Below are 26,417 nucleotides of genomic sequence, written 5' to 3'. Positions count from 1 at the left end.
TTTCATGATCTAGTGCTCTCGTGTTGCTATATGTTACAGTGCTCTCAATTGCATTGGGACACTTAGATAGTCCAATCCGTTGATCTAGACTCATCATTAGGTCCAATGCTCATTTCATGTGCTACTGGGAAAACATCACATTAATCTGACATATAACCTTTTGATCAATAGCCTTAAATATGGATGTTCAAGATAATTTACACGAAATAGATCTAAGCAACAACTTAATCCATCTATTTGCAAGGGATCATCATAGATTGCTTATGATCCTAAAGAATTACTTTTGTTAGGCAATCGTGACCACCTCATCTATGGCTTGTAAAAACAATGGCTATAGAAAAATAAGGCCAAATCAATGATGAATTGGATCATCGACCAGTGTGATTTTTTCATGCTAGCCCATGAAATGCGTTATAAACTTATTGGACAGATCATGACTTCAAATCCATTAATAAGACTATCCAAGTGAACCAAAGCAAGTGGTAGACACTGTGTGTTTCTACTATGGGGTCATGGGTTCGAGAACCCATGTGGTGTGTGTATAGGTGTGTATTCTCACCGTTAAGAAAAAAAGAAGAAGTGAACCAATGCAAATAGGAGCACTAGAGCATCTCTCTCCCTATCTCTCTCTCTCATTCAACCCCCACACCCCCACCCCCCCTCTTATATAGATATATAAGAGATATTATTCATTACAAAATGTCTATTGATTGATATGCTTTTCTATTAGTTCAATTATTAATTTTGTCGTAAAGTATATGCACTCAAATATGTCGTGGTCTAGCAACAGGTCATTGATTACAATCTCTGGGTAAAAACCCCTAATTAAGAGGCAAAAATCAAAGAAAAGTAATATGTTACATATTACAGAATAGCTGATGTGAATGATGCATAAAGCCCTAATCTATGGTTCTTCATCTTCAGAGTGTTTGAATCATCGATCAGGTTGGTGTCAGATAATCATGTAACCTTGTGGCGTACACAAGTGCGAATCATTTTATGCCAAGGGTCTCATATGCCAAGAATGACTAAAAGAATGCATCGAAGAGCATGCCGACTAGGGTGCATGATTCCTTTAAGGGGGAGCGCGACCTGGGCATTGGGGTGCGCGATCACTGGGGACAACGTGCTATGATTGTGCATCAAGTTTCGTTCTCCCAATTCCTTGACATCAAAGATATGTAGGCAAGAACTAAGCTTTAGTCAGTCGAGCATATCGACATATAGTCGAAACATGCGGATGAACCCCTATTCATGTGATGAACAGAGTGTGCAACCCGCCCAAGGACTACACATTCACAGCATATAGCCTGTGGGGGTGCCTCAAAGCAAGGTGCGCCTTCCGAGACAACACATCCAACACATATTGCAACTGTTGGTGCCCTGATTAAGGGTGTATGAACTTCCTTGGGAGGTGCACGAGCCACATCATGGACCTTGGGCAAGGGCACAAGACCTCTACCGGGGTGAGTCCTTGGCCTCTTCCTTGCATATGTTGTCTCCATCATCAAGGGCGAAGGGATGGAAGTAGGAAATAACGAACCACAAACAAAGCCACAACAATTCCTCAAAAGAGAAACAAATCACATCTCTTGTAGATGAGGCCCAAAGGGGTATTTATAGTGATGGGAACCATGATTTCTCTCCAAAACGAATCTTGGACGGTTATTTCTCGCCGTTGGAGTGGTTAGGTGGTTATTTCTTGCTCAAATGGCTGTTACAGGTATTTCTGCACATTTTTTAACATGTCTTGCTCTTACGAGAGGTGACCTGTGCTCTCTTAAGAGGGGACTTGCGCTCCCCACTATCTGGGTGCCCAAGGTGTACCTCATTGACGGACTCTTCTCTCCCCTCTAAAAGAATGTGTGAGTTGTGTTTTGACACAACTCTATGATATCATCAAGTGAAATCTGTTGGGGAGGTGCGCAACTCAAAATTGGGAGCATGGCTTGTGCTCTACCGATTTTAATGGCTTAACAAATACACACACACATGTATTTCATAACGACCTCCTCTAGATGATTGTGCATTCTCCGCAACTTAAAGGAATCGCAACAATCAATCATAGCTTTATTGTACAATGCCACCCGACGTGCGTATTGGAATTCATTCGGGGTTAAGATAAGGATCTCTCAAGTCCCATCTATAATCTCCTAATTTGAAATCAAGCTTTTATTAAAGAAAAGTAGCCTTTGAGAGAGGTCATTCATTCTTCACTCTCTTGCCATTTCTTGCAGGGAGCACAACAACCGACGGTGCATATTATCATATAGAAAGAAGTGAAGCATAACGATTTGTACTATCAGAAAAGTGTCGTGGAACAGTAGGCGATAGAGTCCAGTTAGCCGATAAGCACCAACAAGTGTTACAAATCACATAGATAAGCCCCTACCCGCTAGCATGCATATAGATAGGGCAGGTGAAGCGTGAAAGATAACAAAAATGCAGTTGGCTTTTAAGCTAGCTAATGCGAGGGAACTTTTAAGCACTTTGGCTTCTCCTCAACTAAATGCGAAGCTCTCACTAAGTTCCAATGTGCACCTCATGTGCGTGTACATGCGTGCACACACACTCACATGCAGAAGCTGCTTAACAACTTATATCCCGGTGGTGAGCAAAGCTGCTACCCGTCCTCGTCTGAGGGGTTTTACATGCTTAAATCAAGTGTTATTGGATACAAAAGATACTTGTATGATGTATTGCTTGAAACACATTAAGGTTATGTTTAAGGTATTCTGTAATGGTAATGGTGGCCATAACGACCGCCACCATTACCTTTACGATATGAGTCGTAATGGTTGTTACGGCCCCCGTAACAGCCGTTGTGGTCTCTCTCTTTTTTTTTTCTTTTTTCTTTTTTTAATTAAAAGAAAAAATCCAAAAAACCTGTATATGGCCCATAACATTGATTTTTTTATTTTTCTCTCGAAAAACCTGTATATGCCTTGTAACAAACCATTCAGGGTTGTTATGGCCTTTACAAGGGGCGTAACGGGCCGTTAACGACAATTACAGGTCATTTTTTCCTTAACAGTTGTTACAGCCGTTATGACCTCGTAACATGTAACGGTTGCCACCATTACCTTTACGTAATGACCTTATGGCCATATAACAGTCTTTATGTCACACCATGGTTATGTTACTTTTTGGACTAAAAGTTTCTATTAAAATTTTTGGCTTGTGTAACGCGTGTACTATATGCGCTAGTATTTGGGAAGTGTCTTTGCTACGCTCGGCTGACTAGGGTAAGCCTCTTTTTTGGGGGGTATATATATGGGAAAGGGTATTATGAGGTTGACCTCATGGGAGATTCTCATGAGGTTGAGCTTTGTGGGAGTGGGACATCCACACCCTCAATCAGATGCACCCTTTCATGGTGGGTTATGGGCCTAAAAAACAAGCCAATCCATGACTTCGGTGGGCCACACCATAGATAACAATTGAGTTGAGAGTGGATTCCCACCCATTGAAACCTTCTTGATTATTTATAGGGTCCATTGAGATGTGGTTCAGACATCCAGCCCATCCATTGTGTCTCTCCCACTTGAATTAGGGGTCACACCAAATTTTAGGCCATGCCAAAACTCAGGGGGGCCCCACCAACTACTTTTGATGTTTTAGGCATGATTTCACGTTGTTTTAGATACAGATATGACTGATTTTAAGGACTTCTGGATATGGATGATTTTTAGGACATCCCATAACCTAGAGGGGACCCTCACCAAGCGCATACATGACAGTAGGGCCCACAAAGATTGACCTCATCGGAAGCTCCCATGAGGCGTGTGTGTGTGTGTGTGTGAGAGAGAGAGAGAGAGAGAGAGAGAGAGGGGGGGGGGGGTTTCTCCTGCAAGTTGTTGGCCCAGTGCGCCCCACTGTGATGTGTATATTAGATCCAATCCGACCATCAGGTGTGTCACTCCATGTTAGGCTTGTGGCCCAAAATTCAGGTTGATCCAAGATTTAGGTAGCCCACACTAGTGGAAACACCATACTATGTATGTCAAATCCATCTTGCACATTAGGTTTGTCATCCAGTGTTACAACCAGGCCATTTTGTAATTTAAAGGGTCCTTGTGAAATCAAGAGTGGGCGTTCACTCCTAACTATTTCCCTTGGTGTGGCTAACCTGAATCATGGATTGGCCTGATTTTTTGTACCTGGCCTACCACGATGCAACACATCTAATGGTCAAAAGTAGATTTCACATGTGCATGACGATGGGGCCCACTTGCTCACATGGATGGTTTCCTATGACACAATAGGAAACCATCTCTCTCTCTCTCTCTCTCTCTCTCTCTCTCTCTCTCTCTTTCTATATATATATATATATATAAATTGGATAGATTCTTTCTAGAAACCACTGTGGTTCTGTATGTAACTAATAAAAAAGTAGAGCTAGGGGTCTCCTGCAAGTTGTTGGCCCAGTGCGCCCCACTGTGATTTGCATATTAGATCCAATTTGACCATCAGGTGTGTCACTCCATGTTAGGCTTGTGGCCCAAAATTCAGGTTGATTCAAGATTTAGGTAGCCCACACTAGTGGAAACACCATACTATGTATGTCAAATCCATCTTGCACATTAGGTTTGTCATCCAGTGTTACAACCAGGCCATTTTGTAATTTAAAGGGTCCTTGTGAAATCAAGAGTGGGCGTTCACTCCTAACTATTTCCCTTGGTGTGGCTAACCTGAATCATGGATTGGCCTGATTTTTTGTACCTGGCCTAACACGATGCAACACATCTAATGGTCAAAAGTAGATTTCACATATGCATGACGATGGGGCCCACTTGCTCACATGGATGGTTTCCTATGACACAATAGGAAACCATCTCTCTCTCTCTCTCTTTCTATATATATATAAATCGGATAGATTCTTTCTAGAAACCACTGTGGTTCTGTATGTAACTAATAAAAAAGTAGAGCTATTCAAGGTTGCCATTTACAAAAAAAAAAACACCAATTACTTGAATCCCTCTCTGTGATTTACAAAATACTAGAATAAAAAGTACTACACTACCTTGTGTTGTGTCAATTTAATCAAACACAAGGCCACGCGTGTGAACTAGGGCCTATATTCGGATTTCGTGTGTGATTATGATGCGCGAGCTTGCCAGAGTTGTACTCGACTCATTGTTTGATTGAACTACTAGTGTCCTCCGCGTTGAGTCAGATTGAGTAGAGATTGGATGCGGGATCTAGATATCCTCTCAACCACTGGTTGTGATTAGTGATCGGGCGACTTGTGAAAGTGTAGGGCTTAGCCCTTCCAAATGGATTCCTTTTATCTTGTGCCTGAGGACCCATTCTTTCACCAGTGCAATCGCAATACACTTCTTAAAAGAATGAGGATGAACAAATAAATAAAAATAGTTGTACAATGCCGATTTCATTAATTGAATGTGGCCCATTACAGTCGACAAAGTATTGAAAAGTAACTTAGAGAAATAAACAAACAAGAGATAAATACCTGACCCGTTTGTCGGAACAGATGATCAAGGCAAACAGTCAGCAGGATGCTGGCCCAGTGCGCCCCACTGTGATGTGTATATTAGATCCAATCTGACCATCAGGTGTGTCACTCCATGTTAGGCTTGTGGCCCAAAATTCAGGTTGATCCAAGATTTAGGTAGCCCACACTAGTGGAAACACCATACTATGTATGTCAAATCCATCTTGCACATTAGGTTTGTCATCCAGTGTTACAACCAGGCCATTTTGTAATTTAAAGGGTCCTTGTGAAATCAAGAGTGGGCGTTCACTCCTAACTATTTCCCTTGGTGTGGCTAACCTGAATCATGGATTGGCCTGATTTTTTGTACCTGGCCTAACACGATGCAACACATCTAATGGTCAAAAGTAGATTTCACATATGCATGACGATGGGGCCCACTTGCTCACATGGATGGTTTCCTATGACACAATAGGAAACCATCTCTCTCTCTCTCTCTCTCTCTCTCTCTCTCTCTCTTTCTATATATATATATATATATAAATTGGATAGATTCTTTCTAGAAACCACTGTGGTTCTGTATGTAACTAATAAAAAAGTAGAGCTATTCAAGGTTGCCATTTACAAAAAAAAAAAAACACCAATTACTTGAATCCCCCTATGTGACTTACAAAATACTAGATAAAAAGTACTGCGATACCTTGTGTTGTGTCAATTTAATCAAACACAAGGCCACGCGTGTGAACTAGGGCTTGTATTCGGATTTCGTGTGTGATTATGATGCGCGAGCTTGCCAGAGTTGTACTCGACTCATTGTTTGATTGAACTACTAGTGTCCTCCGCGTTGAGTCAGATTGAGTAGAGATTGGATGCGGGATCTAGATATCCTCTCAACCACTGGTTGTGATTAGTGATCGGGCGACTTGTGAAAGGGTAGGGCTTAGCCCTTCCAAATGGATTCCTTTTATCTTGTGCCTGAGGACCCATTCTTTCACCAGTGCAATCGCAATACACTTCTTAAAAGAATGAGGATGAACAAATAAATAAAAATAGTTGTACAATGCCGATTTCATTAATTGAATGTGGCCCATTACAGTCGACAAAGTATTGAAAAGTAACTTAGAGAAATAAACAAACAAGAGATAAATACCTGACCCGTTTGTCGGAACAGATGATCAAGGCAAACAGTCAGCAGGATGCTGGCCCAGTGCGCCCCACTGTGATGTGTATATTAGATCCAATCTGACCATCAGGTGTGTCACTCCATGTTAGGCTTGTGGCCCAAAATTCAGGTTGATCCAAGATTTAGGTAGCCCACACTAGTGGAAACACCATACTATGTATGTCAAATCCATCTTGCACATTAGGTTTGTCATCCAGTGTTACAACCAGGCCATTTTGTAATTTAAAGGGTCCTTGTGAAATCAAGAGTGGGCGTTCACTCCTAACTATTTCCCTTGGTGTGGCTAACCTGAATCATGGATTGGCCTGATTTTTTGTACCTGGCCTAACACGATGCAACACATCTAATGGTCAAAAGTAGATTTCACATATGCATGACGATGGGGCCCACTTGCTCACATGGATGGTTTCCTATGACACAATAGGAAACCATCTCTCTCTCTCTCTCTCTCTCTCTCTCTCTCTCTCTCTCTCTCTCTTTCTATATATATATATATAAATTGGATAGATTCTTTCTAGAAACCACTGTGGTTCTGTATGTAACTAATAAAAAAGTAGAGCTATTCAAGGTTGCCATTTACAAAAAAAAAAAACACCAATTACTTGAATCCCCCTATGTGACTTACAAAATACTAGATAAAAAGTACTGCGATACCTTGTGTTGTGTCAATTTAATCAAACACAAGGCCACGCGTGTGAACTAGGGCTTGTATTCGGATTTCGTGTGTGATTATGATGCGCGAGCTTGCCAGAGTTGTACTCGACTCATTGTTTGATTGAACTACTAGTGTCCTCCGCGTTGAGTCAGATTGAGTAGAGATTGGATGCGGGATCTAGATATCCTCTCAACCACTGGTTGTGATTAGTGATCGGGCGACTTGTGAAAGGGTAGGGCTTAGCCCTTCCAAATGGATTCCTTTTGTCTTGTGCCTGAGGACCCATTCTTTCACCAGTGCAATCGCAATACACTTCTTAAAAGAATGAGGATGAACAAATAAATAAAAATAGTTGTACAATGCCGATTTCATTAATTGAATGTGGCCCATTACAGTCGACAAAGTATTGAAAAGTAACTTAGAGAAATAAACAAACAAGAGATAAATACCTGACCCGTTTGTCGGAACAGATGATCAAGGCAAATAGTCAGCAGGATGTGACCGGATAGGTGTGATCACCTAAGTAAGTTGATCAGGATCCAACAACTAAGGGTTGTGGACATTTAATCTAATCCTACAGTACTATAGCAGTAGATGCTGGACAATAGCGATCCATGCTAAAGCTAGGCTAGTCTATGCTAAGATAAAAGACGATAAATGAAAGAGAAATTGAAAAGTAGATAGATATGTTTGTCGTGGGGCCTCGAGCTCTTCTTCAATTGTTCCTTTTATAGCTTGTCAAGATAGCTAAACCCTCACTAGGTTTCCTTTTTTATCCTGGATCCTCCGCGTTTACGTCATGCATTCAGAATAGGAAGGATTCCAAATAGATTTGGAACTGCTGGTTTCTCGGATCTTCTCGTAGTTGATCCCTTGATGAGAAATGTTCGTGGCCCACTAATTGAATTTGGGGTCAATCAGGAGAATCTCTGCCGCTAATCTCGGCCTCAAATCAATCATGGCCACTCATTTGGATGGTCTGTCTCTTCCGATCATGGTGTCGGACGGATGAGATCCACTTGATATTGATCTGTTACCGGACGAGTCAGATCCTTCATTGAGCTCTTTCATTCTTTTAATTTTGATTAATGTACGGCTTGGACCTGTTTTGCCTGATGTTTGCTTTCTCTTAAGTTGGATCTGAACCATAATTGGATTTGCTTGGATATGGATTCGATCTTTAGATATTCAGAACATCTTGAATGCCGCAGACTCTCCGAACGTCTTTGGGAAGATCTCCCATTTTAGGACTATAAGAGATAACCTCGCCAATTGTATCATAGCTAGATTTCTGATAGGATACATTCTCTTGGTGGGTCTTTTATAAACATGCTCGACACGCTGTGACATTAATTGGCTTGTTTAATCTTGGTCACGTGGCATTAAAGGTATTGTTAAGAGTTTGTTCCTCCACATTAATAATGGAATGCGTATCGTCGAAGGACAATCAATTGAACATATCTTCGAGCGCGAGTAGGATTATCGTCGAAGGAAAATCAATCGAAGATATCTTCAAGCGTGAGTAGGATTTCCGTGAGTACCAAACTTGTAGTGTCAACATGTGGTTGCTTTCATTGGTCCATGTCAGGGTGCCAAAAATGGGTGCAAACAATGCCCCCCCACATCCCTTGTCATCGAGAGATGCGATGGGACGTTAAATGTCTGAATTTCGGCGGCCGTTCCGACGTGTGACGCGTAGCAGCTCGGGGATCGCGCTCAATCATCATGCGGGTTAATGTGAGCATCGGAATTCTCCTGGCATGATTGCTAGCTTTTATTGCGGATGTGAAACCCAATGTTTTATTTTGCTTTTATATGGTTACGTTTCCATTGCAATCATTCCTTCACTTTCCTTTCCTTCGATTGACTTCATTATTTCTTCTCCAGTCATCTTGTTTCATGGCTTCTTCTTCTAGAGATTCCCAAACTGAGTCCGAGTCGGTTGCCATGGACGTCCCAACCCCTGAGTTAATCAATCTTGTTATTGAGTGTCTGGCCGACTTCGTCCTTCTAGACACCCTTACTCGCTATGAGGTTGGCCAACCGGATCAATGTCTTCTCGGTCCAGTCTTCTCCCCTACTCGGACCGAGGATTTTTCTTCTCTTCTCTTTCTTTCCTTTGTATCTCCAAGAGAGACTTCTTTTGCGAGCCCCTTCTCTAAACTAGTTTTGATGGAATCCTTCTAGTTCCCGCCATCGATTACGGCCTTGTCCTACTCCAAACTGGATCATTTGGCTGAACCATGTCGAGTCTGCATTTGGGGACCACTAGAGAACCACTGGGATTTTCAGTTGTACGCAGGTTTCCCGGATTGAGACGATCATGCATCCTACCTTGTTTGCAGTAGCCGTCTGCTTCTGGAGCTCTTCTACGAATTGCTTCCATTGTCCTTAAGGGTTTATGAACCCTACCATCCTTGATGTCCGTGCACCCACAGGCCTTCCTTCCTTGGGTGAGTGTGTTGAGCTATCAAGCTCATGGTCCTCTCCTTCCTTCAACAACCAGTGGGCCAATGTTGCGTATGCTACCTACCTACGTGAGGAAATGGGGTAAGGACCCGTGTCACATCAACAACACTGCTTTTTTTACCGATGTGGTTGTGTCGCTGTGTTTGTTGTGTCTTGTTGGCCAAATAACCAAGGAATACAATGAGCTGGCTGAGTCACTGGCTACCGACCGTCATCTGGCCCTTGTTCCTTTTGTCCTTTCCTACCTGCACCTCACTCTCCACAACTTGGTGTCCAGGAACCTTCATCATTGTAGGGGCCCCTTGTGGCTTCTTCAATTATGGCTTTGTGAATACTTTCCTCCACCCAGCTTTGCCATTTCTAAAGAAATCCCTCCTCGGTCTCCCACTCATGGCTATCACCAATTGACCTACTACCGGATCAAAGAACACTTGTTCCAATATTATCTACAAATCTTTTTTATTGATCTGAAGAAACTCCCGAACAAGTACTTCTTTCCCTTCTTCGGAATGACTCACGGTTCGGATTGGTTTAGGTGCATTCGACATGGTCTTTTCAATTCTGTTACTTTGGAGATGTTACGCTAGTTGTGGGCCAGCTTTTTAATTTCCCGGGACCTCTCAAACCTGGAGCATTTTTGGTCCACAACCTCAATTGCCAAGACTGGTGTTGAGTTCTATCTGGTCACTTTATATGTGCACTAATTCGGTTTGGTCTAAGGCATTCCTCTTCCGCCTTGCTACCCCTCGATGAATGTGCAGCTTCTTTTGAGGAGGATTCTCCACCATTGGGATGAACTTCGTTCAATTTGGGAGGAATTCGAGGGAACTGCCAGTAGGCTGGTCTTCCTGACTCGCATATCGCTTCGTCTATTTGTTGTGGCCAAGTTTCAGACTTGGTGGAAGTTGTACTGGGATTCTCAATATTTACTTCTCTAGGTGACCTTTTTCTTGCTGAGCCCCAAATTCCTCAGACTCGTGGAAACGGTCGTTTTGGCCAATCACAAGGCTGTCGTTGGCGCTATGGGCCCTACTACTGTGGTAAAATCCACTTTCCGAGGAGCTGCACCCTGGCTGTCTGTAACAACAACACGTTCTTGGAGGTTGTAATAACAACACGTCTATCTCTTAGAGGTCATGTTGATGCTTCCCGAGCTTCGCATGGTCCAACTACTCCAAGTAGCCGTCCGGCTGGAGGTAAGACCGGTCAAGCAAGAGGACCTCCATGTGGGGTTATTGATAAGAAGAAGCAACTGATGGTCGAGTCCTTTGCCAGAAAGGGGACGAATGTGGTCCGTTGTCCTTTGCCTAGGGTTACAATCCAAGAGAGAACGACAATCGAAGCCCCTGTTGCTCAACCACACGTTCCAGTTGTCCAATTGTTCGTAGCCCCAATTACTTCTGCTCCTTCCAAAGGTAATTATCTTGTTGGGCTTTCATCTCATTTTCCTTTTCCTAAAATATTTTGCCCCTTCACATTTCCCCATCTTTTCTCTTGCAGTATCAGTTGCAGAGAATGAAGAAGAGGAAAACCTTGAACCTTTCTTCAAACGTCAATAAGTTTGGCTGGACACTACTCCGTCTATCCTGCAGGCATCTCTTGTCGTTGAGGAGACAAAGAACGTAGACCCCGCAAGAGGTGAAATTCGTTGGAAGAACACGGCCACTGGACCGCATGGTTAGATGACGTCCCCAGGGTTGGTAGTTGTCAAAGGGTCGACAACTTTCGGGACATTTAAGTCGACTCCTTGTTTTGGTTGTCGAGTAGTCGTTACCTTGACTAAGGATAGGTCCCAAGCTTCTATCAATGAGATCTCACTGGTCCCTTGAGTAGGTGAGTACAGGGAATTGACGCCGGCCGCGCCTATTAAAGAGACCACTCTGATGCCTGTTGAGGAGGTTGCCCCCGACCACGGCTCTTGTCACAGAAGGAGTTATACCACCTTCCCTTATTACAGATAATGGAGTGTCACGAGCCTCACCCATGGCTGGCCATGCTGAAGATGCTGCATTTGTCAGTTGGGGAAGAGAGTCTGAGGGTGCTGACTTCCCCTCAATGAGTGGTGCTGCCGAAGAACCCCGTTTTCCGGGGCAAGTTTTAAGGGAGGATGTCCTTGTCGACTTTTCTAATCCTAACATCCCCCAATCGAAGGAGATTGCACCGACGGGGGTCGCATCTCTCAAACTGGCAGTGTACGAGCACTGTTCCGATGTTGCCACTATTGCTTCGGACAGAGACGAGGAACGAGTGCATGACCTTCCATCTGCATCATTTTCGAGGGTAGTTGACCAAGACTTCGCGAAGGCCTCTGCTCTTGAATCTTTCGCCCATTTAGAGGGATTTATGATGTCCCAAGGAGTATTGGATGGTCCTCCAGTGTGTCGAAGTGTTGAGGGGCTGAAGCAGTTCGTTGATCGGTTCTTCCGGCTTGACATCCTTGATCAAACTTCCTCGAAGGAGCTTGCTAGCGTTTCGGACGCCCTTGGTGAGCTTCAACAGGTACTCGGGAACAACGAAGTATGGGCTCTTAAGTTGGTGCATGCGGAGGAGATTATGTCGGTTTTGTACGAGTAGACATACTCTCGAGATCGCCTAGATGCTGCAACTGCTCGTTTTGAGGAGCGAAACAAGATGTTCAAGCTCTCCTTATTCGTAAAGGAAGAGTATTTGGCGCTCGGCCAAGAGGAGGGTGAATTGCAGAGCGTTATGGAGGAAATTGATGAGCAACTCCCAATGCTCAATCAAGAGGTGGAAGAGCTAGCAAGGATGATGGCAAGCTTGAGGTCGAGATCAAGATGATGCAGGATCGCTGTGCTTAGGCTGTTGCAACGATCAGGACACGAACGGAGGAGAGGAGGCAACTACTTGAGAGAGGGAGGGGGATGATGCAATGACTAGATAAGCTGGAGGCCGAATTGACTGTCTGGGAAGCCGAACAACTAGAAGCGCTGCGCCTAGTCTGTGAAGCTAGGCGGTGACTTTTGGAGCATCAAAGGGTAGGGTTTGACCCTTGAAGAAAATTTATGATTTCCTCCCTTTCCTTTTCTTGCGCGAAACTTTAAAAACTCTTTATATATATATATATATATATAAAACACAAGTGGGATTGGCCACAGGCTGATCCTTTTGGTAATTGAATATTGGTGGGGGCCAATCTTTTTGCGGGGTCGTTGCAATCATAAGTTAATTAAATACATTTTGCTCTAAGTGCTTGATCATTTATTCAAATTCTAAAAATCGAGTATTCGTGGCCAGACCATATTTGGTTAGCCATACATCATTAACTGAAAGGAAATAACATATACTATAGGATGCCCTTAGTTGGGCTTTCGGGCCGTCCCTTCGGCCTCCTTTATTCTATTTATGACTACTCCTAAGCAGTTGACGCAGCCAGTGCCTTCAACCTCTATTCCTTTCAAACTGCCTTCTTCGCAGATTTTCCTCGCAAGGGTTCCTTGTCCTGCCCTTGGGTACCTTTTTGTGGTTGCTTCTTGGCTTGCATATGTTCTTGCAAGGCTACCAGTCGAGGGAGAAGGGTATTCTCTCCTTGTTGGCTGCCTTGGTCTACATCCCGTTTCTTCCTTTTAGCAGCCCTTTTCCTTCGAAGACGTCTTTTTTAGCCTTGGACTGCCCTAGTGCAGGCGGTTTTCCTTGGGCCTGATTATGAGGGTTGCTTGGTAGTCCGTATTTATGATGTGGCGAATGCACTCGACATACTGTTTTGTTTTGTTTTTTTTTTTTTTCAATATCGCACTCAACATACTTTTGATATGCACAAACTTGTACTTGACCAATTGGCAATTTTCCTTTGGCTGCCCATCGGCCGAGGTCAGTTTTAGGAATTGCTTTGGCGACATTGCTATTTCTCTCAATGGGGTACCCTCTAGTTGCTTGTCGACTGGGCCTTAGGCATAGTAGTTCGTCCCTTGTGTATCTGACTAGGTGCCTTTGCGTGTTTGCTGTCTGTCGAGCGCGATAAGGTCCTAACCTTGTGGCAGTTGTCCTTTTGACAGCTCGGGAATTGGCAGGTGAGCCGCCTTTCTCCTTGCTGCCCTTAGTCCCATGAATTCTACCGAAGTTTGTGACCTTTGCAACGAGCTGATTTGGTTGATGCTTGCCTGTGTTGAGAACCAGTCCTTCCTCATCTCATCAGGGCTTTGGGCTTATGTTGTATTTGCTGACGCCCCTAATTTCATCCCTAATACATCCTTTTATGGCATTAGTGGAAAATGAAGGTTTGAGAATCGTGCTCAAGTTTTCAAGCGTTCGAACTATCGGGGGGTCCTGACACACCATCGGGGCCTTTCCCTTGTCTTTAAATGCCCTTTTTAGAGGACCTATTGTGCTCTTAGTGGGTCCGCCCTTCCTAGTCAACGATGGGCTTGGGCTTGTAGTCATGTTGGTCATAGTGACCGACAACATGTTGGGAGTCACTTTAGCGGGAATATGCAATTCTTCTATTTGAGACGCTAATGGTGGGGCGCTCAAGCGTGGACTGTTTTGTTTGGATGTGTGGAGTACTTTTGAGTGCTCCTCATGATGGTCAATTGCTTCGATGTTGGCTTGGACTGTGTTGATAGCGACCATCTCCGAGGTGTAAGTGACATCAACCTCTATTACCTTTCCTTCCATCCTAGGGACTTGATTATACCTTTGTCAATGTTGTCCTACACTAGGTTTCTAAACACAACACAATTTTTAGTAGAATGCTTCTTAGTGCTGTGCCATTTACAATAAACTCCCTTTGTTAGGTCTTCGGCCGAGGGGATTTTCTGATGGGCGGGGAATTTGATGAACTTGCTCTCGAGTAGAGTATCGAATATTTCCTTGGTCTTGGAGATGTCAAATGTATATTGTCTGGCAACCTTAGGCTCACCCTTTCTCGGGTTTACCATGGCTGAGGTTGTGCACAACCTTTTTTAGGGCCAATCAAATGTACCGATTATCTTGGCCATAGCCACCTTGTAATAGGTGTCACAATCGTCGCTTGGTTGTGCGGGCACTATTTCCGCGACGGCCAACTCATAATTAGGGTCGTGATAAAAGGTGCCCTTGGACACATTCATCCGTTGTTGCTCCTCTTGGAGGATTCACTTCTACCTGGTTGCCTTGGTTGATAACTGAAACAAGTCTCCAAGTACACACTTCAAATTTCTTACGAAGCTCAAAGCCCATGCCTTCTAAGGCCAACCTGACGAACTTAGCCTTGGGCAGAATGACTGGGCAACGGTTTATGGCGACCTTGAATCGGACAATAAATTGCTCGACCGACTCTTTCGGCAATTGCCTTTGCCTGGAAAGGTCGGCCATAGATATTTCTGGCTCAGTTCGATGGAACCGTGTATGAAAATTTTCTTCTATCTCAGTCCAGGTCTGGACCAAGTTGGTTGGTAGGTTTATATACCATGTGAATGCAGTCCTTGTCAAGGAATTCCCGAATAGTTTGAGCTTCAGAAAGTCATTATGGGACGCCACATCACATTGCATGGTGAAGCGACCAATGTGTTCAATTGTGGAGATCTCATTATTTCCCAAGAACAAGGTGAACTCGGGGAACTTGAAACCTCTGGGAAACTCATAATTTCGATCGACCCACTTAGGATAAGGTTTTCTGTGGATCGGCCGAGCAACTCGTCGGCTGTTTGGTTGAACTCCGTACTGATGGATGAGCCCTATAATATTGTCTTGGCCGAGCAGTCATTGCGAGCTTGGCAAATTTTTCCGGCCGGGATATCTAGGAGGCTAGTCAGGGTTCGGCCCTACACTGCGTAAGGGACGACTGTTGGGAGAGGCGGGGCCCGAAGGTTGCGCCCTAAGCGCTTCTACTCTTTGGTAGCCGTTGTGGATAAGAGGCGTAGTCGACAGTTGCCCCCCGAGCGCCTCAGTCCTGTGGTAGCCATTATGGAACAGAGGTGTGGCCAAAGGTTGCCCCCTGGGCACCTCTGTTCTATAGTGTCCCTGATGGATGGCCGAGGCTACTTGGGGTTGCCCCCCTGGTACTCAGCTCTCTAGATTTCATTATGGCCAGTCGACTCGTCTAGAGGTTGCCCCCCTTGCGTTTCGATCAGAAGGGTATATGGTAACAATTGGGCATCCGGTTGCCCTCACGAGTTACCTGTATTGGTCGGGTATTGATGCCTAGATGGGTAGTAACTCTGTCGGTCAAGGTGTTCTGGCTGGTTACAACCGACCATCTTGATCGTTCCTTGTCGTTGGTGGAGGCGGTGAATGTTGACCTTGCCGTTCGATCTGGCCGGATCTGGTTGGGAGCTCAACAGGTTGTTCTATCTCCCGCACACCAAGGTGGGAAGGAGTAGAATGCATCTCAATGGCGTCAAGTCTCAAAAGAAGACTGGCAGCCGTTCTCTTGAATATTTCTAATTATGACTTCATTACCCTAGTGACATGCTACATAAATCCATCGAATCGTTCAAGGAATGTGGCAAAATCGCTGGAGACTGGCTGTGAAGACGATTCTGCTTCAATGTCGACAATGGGTTGGCCCAAGTCTTGTTGTTCTTCCGAAGTGTCAGCAACAGAACTAGCCTTTTTAGATTTAGGAGGCATCATATTGTATTAAAAAGTATAAAGCTTTATTGGCTCCCAATGAGCGTGCCAAAAAAGTGGTGTCAATTCAATCAAACACAAGGCCACACGTGTGATCGAGGGTCTGTATTCAATTTTCGTGTGTGATTATGATGCACGAGCATGCCAAAGTAGTAGTCGACTCAATGTTTGATTGAACCGCTAGTGTCCCCTGTTTTGAATCAAACCAAGTAGAGACCAGACGCGGGATCCAACTATCCTCTCAACCATCAATTGTGATCAACGATCAAGCGACTTGTGAAAGGGTAGGGGTTAACCCTTCCGACTGGATTATTTTATTTTATTTTGCCTCGTGTCTAAGGACTTGTTCTTTCACCAATACAATCGCAATACACTTTTTAAAAGAATGAGGATGAACAAATAAATAAAAATGGTTGAACAATGTTTTTTTCATTAATTGAATGTGTCCTATTACAAACGACAAAGTATTGAAAATTAACTTAAAGAAATAAGCAAACGAGGGATAAATACCTGACTTGTCTGTCGGAATAGATGATCGAGGCGAATGGTCAGCAGGATGTGACCGGATGGGTGTGATCACCTAAATAAGAACTCAGTTTATCAAGATCCAACAACTTATGGTCATGGACATTTAATCTAATCCTACGGTATTATAGCGGTGGATGCTAGATAGTAGCGATTTATGCTAAAGCTTGACTAGGCTATGCTAAGATAAAAGACGATAAATAAAAGATAAATTGAAAAGTAGATAGATGTGTTTGGCGTGGGGCATCAAGCTCTTTTTCGATTGCTCCTTGTATAGCTTGTCGAGGCAACTAAACTCTCGTTGGGTTTCCTTGTTGATCTTGGATCCTTCGTGTTTACGCCATGCGTTCCGAATAGGAAGGATTCCAAACATATCAGGAACTGTTAGTTTCTCGGATCTTCTTCTCGTTGTTGATCCCTTAATGGGAGATGTTCGTGACCCACTAATTAGATTTTGGGTCAATCAGGAGAATCTCTACCGTTGATCCTGGACATCAAATCGATCATGGCCACTCATTTGGATGGTCTCTCTGTCTCTTCCAATCATGGTGTTGGATGGACCAGATCCACCTAATACTGATCTGTTATCGGATGGGTCAGATCCTTCATTGAGCTCTCCCATTCTTTTAATTCCGATTAATGTATGGCTTGGACCCATTCTACCTTATGTCTGCTTTCTCCTTAGTTGGATCCGAACCATAGCTAGAGATTTGCTTGGACATGGATTCAATCTTCAGATATTCGGAACATTCTCGAACGTCGCAGACTCTCCAAACATTTCTAGAAAGATCTCCCATTTTGGAAGGACTGTAAGAGACGGCCTCGCCGATCGTATTATAGCTAGATCTATGATCGGATACGTTCTCTCAGTGGGTCTTTTATAAATGTGCTTAGCACACTGCCGCAGTAATTGGCTCGTTTAATCGTGGCATGCAATTGTTTGCTCCCTTAAAGGTATGCGTAAGGGTCTGTGCCTCCGCATTAATAGTGGAATACGTATGGTCGAAAGAAGATCAATTGAAGATATCTTCGAGCACGAGTAGGATTTTCGTGAGTACTAAAGCCGTAGTGTCAACACGTGGCTGCTTTACATTGGTCCACGTCAGGGTGCCGGAAATGGGTGTAAACACATTGAACTAACATATTTAAGTACCGTTGAATTTTAAATGGTACGTGGTAGATAATTGATTGGCAAAAGTTCTAAGATCAGCTGCCCTTTAGATGACCTTCCTCTTTCACAAACCCCCTCTTGCCAGCTCTCTCTCTCTCTCTCTCTCTCTCTCTCTCTCTCTCTCTCTCTCTCTCTCTTTATATATATATATATATATGAACTCTTTTACTAGGGCTATTGGAAACGGCAATGACAACGACTCACATTGACACCACTCACATGCCAATATGATCCCACCCAGTATTCCCACAACCCAACTATTGCATGCACTCCCCAAAGTGTGAGCAAGCAAAGTAGGGTCATGGAGGTGTAGTTGCTAGGCAAACCACTAAGCTAGAAAAACCCACCACACACATGGTCATGCTTAGGTGACTGGCTGCTCAAGATTGCAAGGAACCAACTGATACATGATTGGTAACACAAGTCACATGTCAACATAATCAGTCCCGACACTGCACTTTAACACAACTATTGACACTACCCCGAAGGGGAAATTTCAAAAAATTATGCCTAGAGCATGCACTGTCATGCGAGCCCTCTGAGCACTATCCTTTTAGAGCACACAAATGTATCTCCATCGGACCAAAAGTGAAAAGGTCATGCTCAAGTTAGCTGCAGGGAATAGTAGGAAGTGCATCAACACACGTTTACCCCACTGAGTAATAAAGACGTGCACCCAAGTTGGCGCTGAGGCACATAAGTTTATCACCATCTTACCAAAAGTGGAAAGGAATGCTCAAGTAGTTGCTTGTTGGGAATAGTAGGGAGCCTGCCCACGCATATTATTACTTACCAAATGCTGATTACATGCCAAACCTACAATGTAGCCCAGCTATTTGCATATCATCCAACAACTATTCCAAATCATATACTTGATAAATTGATGGCCGGGTTCTTCATATTGCTTTCAACTTCTGTAGGTAGGGCTGGCAATGAGCCGGGCCTGGGCCAGGCAAAGTCAATGTTTTGAATAGGCCTGGCCCGGCATAACTTGTTAAAAATTTGGGCCTGAACCAACAGCAGGCCTGCCCCTTGCCAGCCCTATCTATGTGATTTAGTTGCTCTTATTTAATTATTAGCATTTCTTAGCTGTTCTTGTCATGGTTGTTTTATTTTATCATACGAACATATGCAGCATATAGTTTGATATTTTCTCTTCTTGTGTGCAGATATTAGATCAGCATGAGAATGAAGTTTGGTTTGTACAGTTTTCAAATAATGGGGAGTATTTGGCTTCCTCTTCAAGTGATTGCACTGCTATTATATGGACGGTATGGTACAAGTTCTATATGTTGTAACAATAGATGTTAAATGGATTATGCTATTCCGTTTGCCTTGTGGCCTATCATCAATGCAGCAATAGCAGCTAAAAAGGCTTCTTCTCTCCAAAGTATTTTTTTATTAAAGACTCCCTAAGCTGGTTGCAGTTTCTTTCTCTTTCTCATGATATTTACTTTTCAAAATAAAGAAGTAAATAAATAAATAATTTTAAAAAAAAAAAAAAAGGAAGGAAAGAAAAACGGAGTTTGAAAAGCATTGCTTGTTTTTTGTCACATTATTTGTTGATATAGATAGGGTATATGGGCTGTTTCTTCTTCTCAACATTGGGAAACCTATGTTCTTGACAATGTTTGGGGTGGTGTGGTGATGCCAAAGTCAATTTTGGTCATGGCATGGCGAAGGGATAGGCAAGGAAGGTAGGAGAATCTGGAGAATGGCTTTGTTTGCTGGCCTGTGGAAGATATGGCGGGAAAGGAGCAATAGGGAATATCATGGGGGTTTTCAACAGGGCAAAAAGCGATGTAATTGAATGGGTGTCGGTGTCTCCTGCCCCAAGCAGGTACATCCTTTCTTGTAATGATTGGGCTGATTTGTAATTATTTGACCTTTCGGTTGTTTAATCAATAAAACAGTTTTTTTTTTTTTTTTTTAAAGCCTATGTCATAGAATGTTACGTAGCGCCTGAGTTTTGTGCTCTCATTGCCATTAGGAGGGTTGTGTCAGGCTGGCCACTGGTGTGAATTGCCATGAGTATCATCATAAATCCTGACAATAGAAGCATGTGCCTTCTATATGCATTGTATCAATATTTCAATAAAAGAATGAGATGTAGCAAAATGATAATGAATGGTGGTTGCAGAGCATATGGAATGCAATTTTAGTAACAATAGGAGTGGAAACGAAGAATTAGTTAAGATTGCTGACCAAGAAGTTTCCAAAATGGCCATTTTCAACATCTTGAGTTGATAATTCATGAGAGTTCGAAGATCGAGAAGGATGTTGTTACCCATAGAATACAAGCTGGGTGGAAGACATGGAGATGTGCCTCTTGAGTTTTATGTGATTGTCTTGTACCTTTCTAACAAAGGGATGTTTTATAAGATAGCTATAAGACCAGACATGCTTTATAGGACAAAATGGTGGGCAGTCAAAGAACAACATTTTCATAGGTTGACTGTAGCTGAATTGAGGATGTTAGATGGATTAGTGGCAAGATGAGGAAGGATGGAATTAGAAAAGAATGCATTTGAGGGAACTTAGGAGTAGCATTGATAGTAAATAAGATGAGGGAAAAGTAGACTGAGATGGTTTGGTCATGTGCAATGGAGTCCATGAACTGTGCCGGTTAGGAGGAGTGAATTGGTACGAGTTGAAGGCTCTAAAAGGGCAAGGGATGTGGTTGGAGTTAGTAAGAAAAGACTTGATGAGCTAAGGTTTAATTGAAGTTATGGCCGATATAGTGGAATGGAATAACAGAATTCATGTAGCTGACCCTAATTAGTTGGGATAAGGCTTAGATGATGATGATGATGAATGAGATGTAGCAAAATATCATTTTTCAAACAATATCGGAGTTAGAGAAGGAGATCTAGGACAGCAGAGCTGTGGTTCCATTTGCAAGATCTGAAATTTTGAAGTATATACAAGACCTATCATGCTACAAAAGGAAAAGAAACCAAACACCATCCTCCATGGATCCAGCCATATACTTTTACTAGGCTGATCAAGATCCCCAACCCCAATCATTGATGCTGATTCATATCCAAATTCAGATCCCTCTGCCTACCGAGATTTAGATTGAGACACAAGTTCTTAATCTGCATAACCACCACCACCATCTTCATCTGAATCTTGGTCTTTCTCCCAATAATTTGGGGTTGGCTTTTAAATGGTAAATTGGCAAAAAAATTTACAACCGGCTGCCTATCATCAAATAAAAAATGGAAAGTGCATGCTCAAGTAGTTGGTTGTAAAGACTAGCCAGGTGCCCACCAATACATGTTTGCCGAATATGTCCCGACCCAGTTCTTCACATCATACAAAAGCCCTTTTAACCAGCAGTGTGGTGTTCAGGGAACCTATTCTACACCTGCTCAAAGCTTTTCCGAGATACTGTCTACATTTGACCATTTAACCTAAACCTACCATGAAAAAGGAACCCACCAATTTCTCCACCATGGCCATGCCCGAATCTTCTTGTGCACACCCATATCTTCTCAATGCATACTTTTTTAAGACAACAACAGGATACCATGCAACCCTCTCCCTATCAAATTAGGTCAAATTAGAAACTTCCTTAACATAGAAACTTCTATGAATATTATCTTTATGAAGTGGAAACTTTATCATCATTAGTCTTTCTAGTATGGAAACAATTATAAATAGAAGACTTCCTGCTGTAAAAAAATGGATGAGAAACTTTCAGTAATTTGCGCAACATAAAGACTTTCCTAAAATAGAGACCCATTCTTCTATTTTTAGATACTCCTCCCCATCTCTACCATTTGTCATCACTTCCAGTGACCTATCTCTCTTCTTGTTATTGATACAACCTTTGCATCAACTGGCCTCCTTTTGCAAGAGGTAACATTGGAACTACATCTCACGAACTTCTTTGCAGGTTGCTAGCACCTACTACAGCAAGTAACCAAGTCAATTTGGATCGACTATTTTGGAAACCGAATACATTGCTAAGGATCTGGTCCTAATGGAACATAATCTTAAGAGCTCAGTTGGGCCAATTTTCTTACATGGAAAGAAAGCGACGAATGTTTGTTTCCAATTATTTTAATTGGAAAAAAGATTCTTTATGAATAGGTAGAGCTTGTCATGCAGGGACATTTTCCCACCAGGCTCGAGTGGGGTGGCCTGTGGGATGCAAGGGCACACTCAGGGTGGGCGGCCCGTGTGATGCAAGTGACTCGTGTGAGGCGGGTGGCTCGTGTGGAGCGGAACCCATGTGAAGTGGGGCCCATGAGGGGGGTTTGGCCGAGGTCCTAACTCATGGGATGTGGGGCCTGGGCTATGAGATAAAGGGATTGATTCGCCATGCTCTATCAATTCAAGCTTTTAGAGCAAGTGGTTAATTGTCCTGCATCAGCTTGACCATTCAGTTTCTGTATACTGACCATATCAGTTGGTAATGAGTTGAGAAGAGGCAGTAATCAGCTAGAAGAAATGTGACCACTCGGTAACTTTCCCAAGTCATCAATTGGCCGTTGGGGCTTTTTCTTCAATCTAGAACGGCATGACATTAGCTTCCATTTAGGAACAAGTGTGGTGATGGACCCCATTCTTTAGAATGAACAATTAGCAAATGTTCATAGGCCTATGTACTCATGTACTCTCCCTAAATTGGAAGGCTCTAAATTCATAACCAGAGATCTATTTAGTTCAGAATATCCCTTTTGCAAGCTCTTGTTTTGGGTTTGTGAGCTTGGCTGAGCAACTAGAAGAGGATCATCAGGTATCAAATCTATAGATGTTTAACTAAATTCAACTGCTTAAGAAACTCAATTTAATTTTCCGTGATGGTATTTGAGATTTGATCCGTAGGATGATATTGCCACATGGTCAAAGCTGACTTTATACTACCCTAATTGCCATTTTATCTTATGCTCACATTTTCTAGGGACCATTCATCTGTGCCCAACATCACTTAAATTGGAGCGCATGCAAGAATGGTTTATTGGTCTTTTGATCCATATAATTTCTAAGCATCAGTATTCGGGATGCCTGCTCAAATTGATTCACACCAACATTCAACAGTGTGTTTGGATGCACTATCCGATTGAATTGCAATTGTCAGTCAACTAGAATTGAAATGACCAAATTGCAATGTCCTTCCATAGCCTTCATATTTTGAGGGTTTGTGCTCCAAAGTGCAATTGCATTACTTCCAAACATAGTTCTAAAACTCACTGACTCAACTTGAAACTATGACGAATCAACTCGCCTTGAGTCGACTTGCAAACTCAGTCAACTCGACGCAACTTGCAGTGACTTGAGCTGAGTCACTCGGCTTGTAAAATTAGTCTTTATTGAAAATGGAAAAATGTAGTTAACAAGAATTGACTGACGTCCTCTAGAGAGGTAGTGATGCCTTCTACAAAGCTGTTTGTTGGTAGTTTTCTTATTTTATAATCCTTATATTAACTTAAATTTTTTAAATACTATTTATAATTGTAAATATAAAAATTTATGATTATTAAGAAATGAGTCTGGTCAATTCTCTGAGTTGACCCAACCCGAATGACCACTGACTCGAGTTTTTAAACTATGCTTCCAAGTTGGATTTGAAAGGAACATACTTGCAATCTGAGGGCTGGTTGCTCGTTATGAATGCTTCTACTGAACGTTCATGATTCAATTTGCTTGTGCATCTGAATGCAACTTAAAATGCATAACGATATAAAGTCGGTCTAAGGAGCTCCTACTCATGCAAACTAGAAGCAGAATGGCTTTAAAAGCTTTTGTTTTCTGATTGTAGTGCCTGAATCTTTCAGGTATCAGAAGGCACTGTGTTGTTGAAGCACATCCTGCGCAGCCACCGGAACCCTGTTTCCTTCGTATCATGGAGCCCTGACGACACAATGCTTCTCACATGTGGCAATGAAGAAGTCCTCAAACTATGGGATGTGGAGACAGGCACATGCAAGCACACGTTCGGTGAGCGGAGCCCCATTGTCAGCTCATGTGCATGGTTCCCTGACTCAAAGCGGCTAGTTAGTGGCAGCTGCAACCCTGACAAGTGCATCTACACGTGGGACATTCAAGGCAATGAGCTGGATGCTTGGAGGGGAGTGAGGGTGCCAAAGGTCTCTGACCTGGTTGTGACACCGGATGGGGAGCATCTGATCATCGTCTGTGATGAGAAAGAGATTCAAATATATAACTTCCAAACAAGGACTGAAAGGTTCATCTCAGAGGACTCCCCGATCACATCGCTCTCTGTTTCCAAGGATAGTCGGTTTCTTATTGTCAATCTCAACAGTCAAGAGATCCATATGTGGGATGTAGCTGGGAAGTGGGACGCACCATTTAAGTACACAGGCCACAAGCAAGGGCAGTACGTGATACGGTCCTGCTTTGGTGGGTCAGATTGTGCATTCATTGCCAGTGGTAGTGAGAATTCACAGGTACGTTTCTGTTTATATTCTTCTTACTGCTTTTGCTATGAACATGAACATCCCACATGGGACATGCCATTCTTTTAGAAATGTGTGCTCATGCATGCATGTGCATATGTGTGGATATATGATGCATGCATATGTGTAGAGGGAGGGAGCGAGGGAGGGATGTCCCGCCTAAAAGGTCAGCCTGACCATAAGGATCACCTTATGCAGTGTGCAGGGAGGGAGGGAGGAACATCTGCGCAAAAGGTTGGCCTCACCATGAGATCACCTTATGCAGTGGGCCACACCTGTATTTCTATGTTATATCAGTTGTTATCCATTGTTCTGTACGGTATGGCCCACCCCTGATGAGTGGAATGAGTCAATTTTTTCACTAGGCAGTCCTTCTGGCAGCGCCAACCTATTGGACAGATTGGATTATACACATGAAAAGTTGGAACTTATCTATCGCGCATTATTATTTATGGATGCTGATGAGTCATGTGTTCCATTTCGTTGCAGATCTACATCTGGCACCGACAGAGCTGCAAGCTTATTGAGATCTTACCGGGCCATTCGAAGACAGTGAACTGTGTGAGCTGGAACCTGGCAAAGCCACGAATGCTGGCATCAGCAAGCGATGATCACACCATTCGGATATGGGGAGCAAGCAGAAGCAAGCCAGAAAAGGTGGGTGCATGAATGTTTCTTTGGTCCATGTACATTGTGATGTGATGCTTAGCTTCTTTTTGTCCCTCAATTTCTGGTGCATCATCTATTATTCTTTTGGTGTATTTGTAAGTAAATTTTCACTTTCTTTTTGTATTTTATTCTGCGGGGCCCTTTGTATATTCTTCTTCTTCTTCTTCTTCTTGTAGCGGTGTCATTTTGGATTTTGTCTTCCTTTTGGGTTAGTAAAAAAACCAATGTCTAAAACAGTGTGTTCATGGCTAATAAACTAACTATTTATCATGTGGGTCGCACTACCAATAGGTCGAACTGGTGGGATGGTCAGGATCAATATATTAGTATCATGGAAGTCTTTTCTTGTGTTTGGCTCCCGAATATCCAACATTCCAACTACCAATTGAAAGGCCCGATATGCTAAGGGCCAGTTTGGATACTTACTACCCAATAAGTAACTTTTTAACTTGAGTTAATTAGTTACTTTTTTAAGTTTTAGTGTGGTAAGCACCGTTATGAAAGTAACTTATGTGATGAAAGTAACTTAAAAGTTACTTTTTTTTAAGGTTTTTTTTTTTTTTTTTTTCTTGCTTTCCAACTTTTAACTTCTCTCTCTCTCTCTCTCTCTCCATGTGATGGATGGCCCATGTCAAAGGAGGCCTCACATGATGGGCGGTCCACATCAAAGGTGGGGCCCACACAATGGACGGTCCACATCAAGGTGGACCCACATGATAGATTGTCCACATTAAAGGTGTGCTCCTAATGATTAATGACACACATTCAAAGTGGGCCTCACATGATGGACAACCCACATTGAAGATGGGCCCACATGATGGACAGTCCATATCAAAGGTGGGCTACACATGAGGGGTGGTGGATATGGAAGGTGGCCTCACGTGGACAATAACATTGAAGGTGGGCTCCAAATGATGGATGGCCCACATCAAAGGTTGGCCCCTAATGATGAATGCCCACATCTAAGGTAGGCCCTGCACGATCACCAGTTCACATCGACGGTGGGCCTCACAAGGTGGATGGTCCACAATGAAGACAGGGCCAAGGTGGGTCCAATATAATGAACAATTGCATCAAAGGTTGGGCCCACATGATGGACGGTGGATATTAAGGGTGGACTAAACAAGCTTGAGGGATAAGTATTTATGTGATGTTGGAAACTAAAACATAATTTTTAAACTTTTTAGCTGAGAAGTATGTTGTTTACCAAACATGCTTATCTACTAAACAAGTAGAAACTAAGATAAGTTACTCGATATATAAGTAGCTTATGTAAAATAACTTACAATCAAAAC

At 43.0% G+C, this 26,417-nt stretch overlaps 1 protein-coding gene across 1 annotated transcript in view; it reads left to right on the top strand.

The window, feature by feature from the left end:
* LOC131245752 (WD repeat-containing protein WDS homolog) overlaps window positions 1-25,290 on the top strand; it is a 30,874-nt gene extending 5,584 nt beyond the window's left edge. The window contains exons 2-4 of the mRNA XM_058245428.1: window positions 19,195-19,296; window positions 23,812-24,444; window positions 24,943-25,290. Coding sequence (XP_058101411.1) covers window positions 19,195-19,296; window positions 23,812-24,444; window positions 24,943-25,122 — 915 coding nt within the window. The 3' untranslated portion in view covers window positions 25,123-25,290. The remainder of the gene's footprint in view (window positions 1-19,194; window positions 19,297-23,811; window positions 24,445-24,942) is intronic.
* The last annotated feature ends 1,127 nt before the right edge of the window (window positions 25,291-26,417 follow it).

Source organism: Magnolia sinica, chromosome 5 (assembly GCF_029962835.1).
Source record: "Magnolia sinica isolate HGM2019 chromosome 5, MsV1, whole genome shotgun sequence".
NCBI classification, from domain to species: domain Eukaryota; kingdom Viridiplantae; phylum Streptophyta; class Magnoliopsida; order Magnoliales; family Magnoliaceae; genus Magnolia; species Magnolia sinica.
Note: the sequence above shows the minus strand (reverse complement) of the source record. Positions and strands in the feature narration are given on the sequence as shown.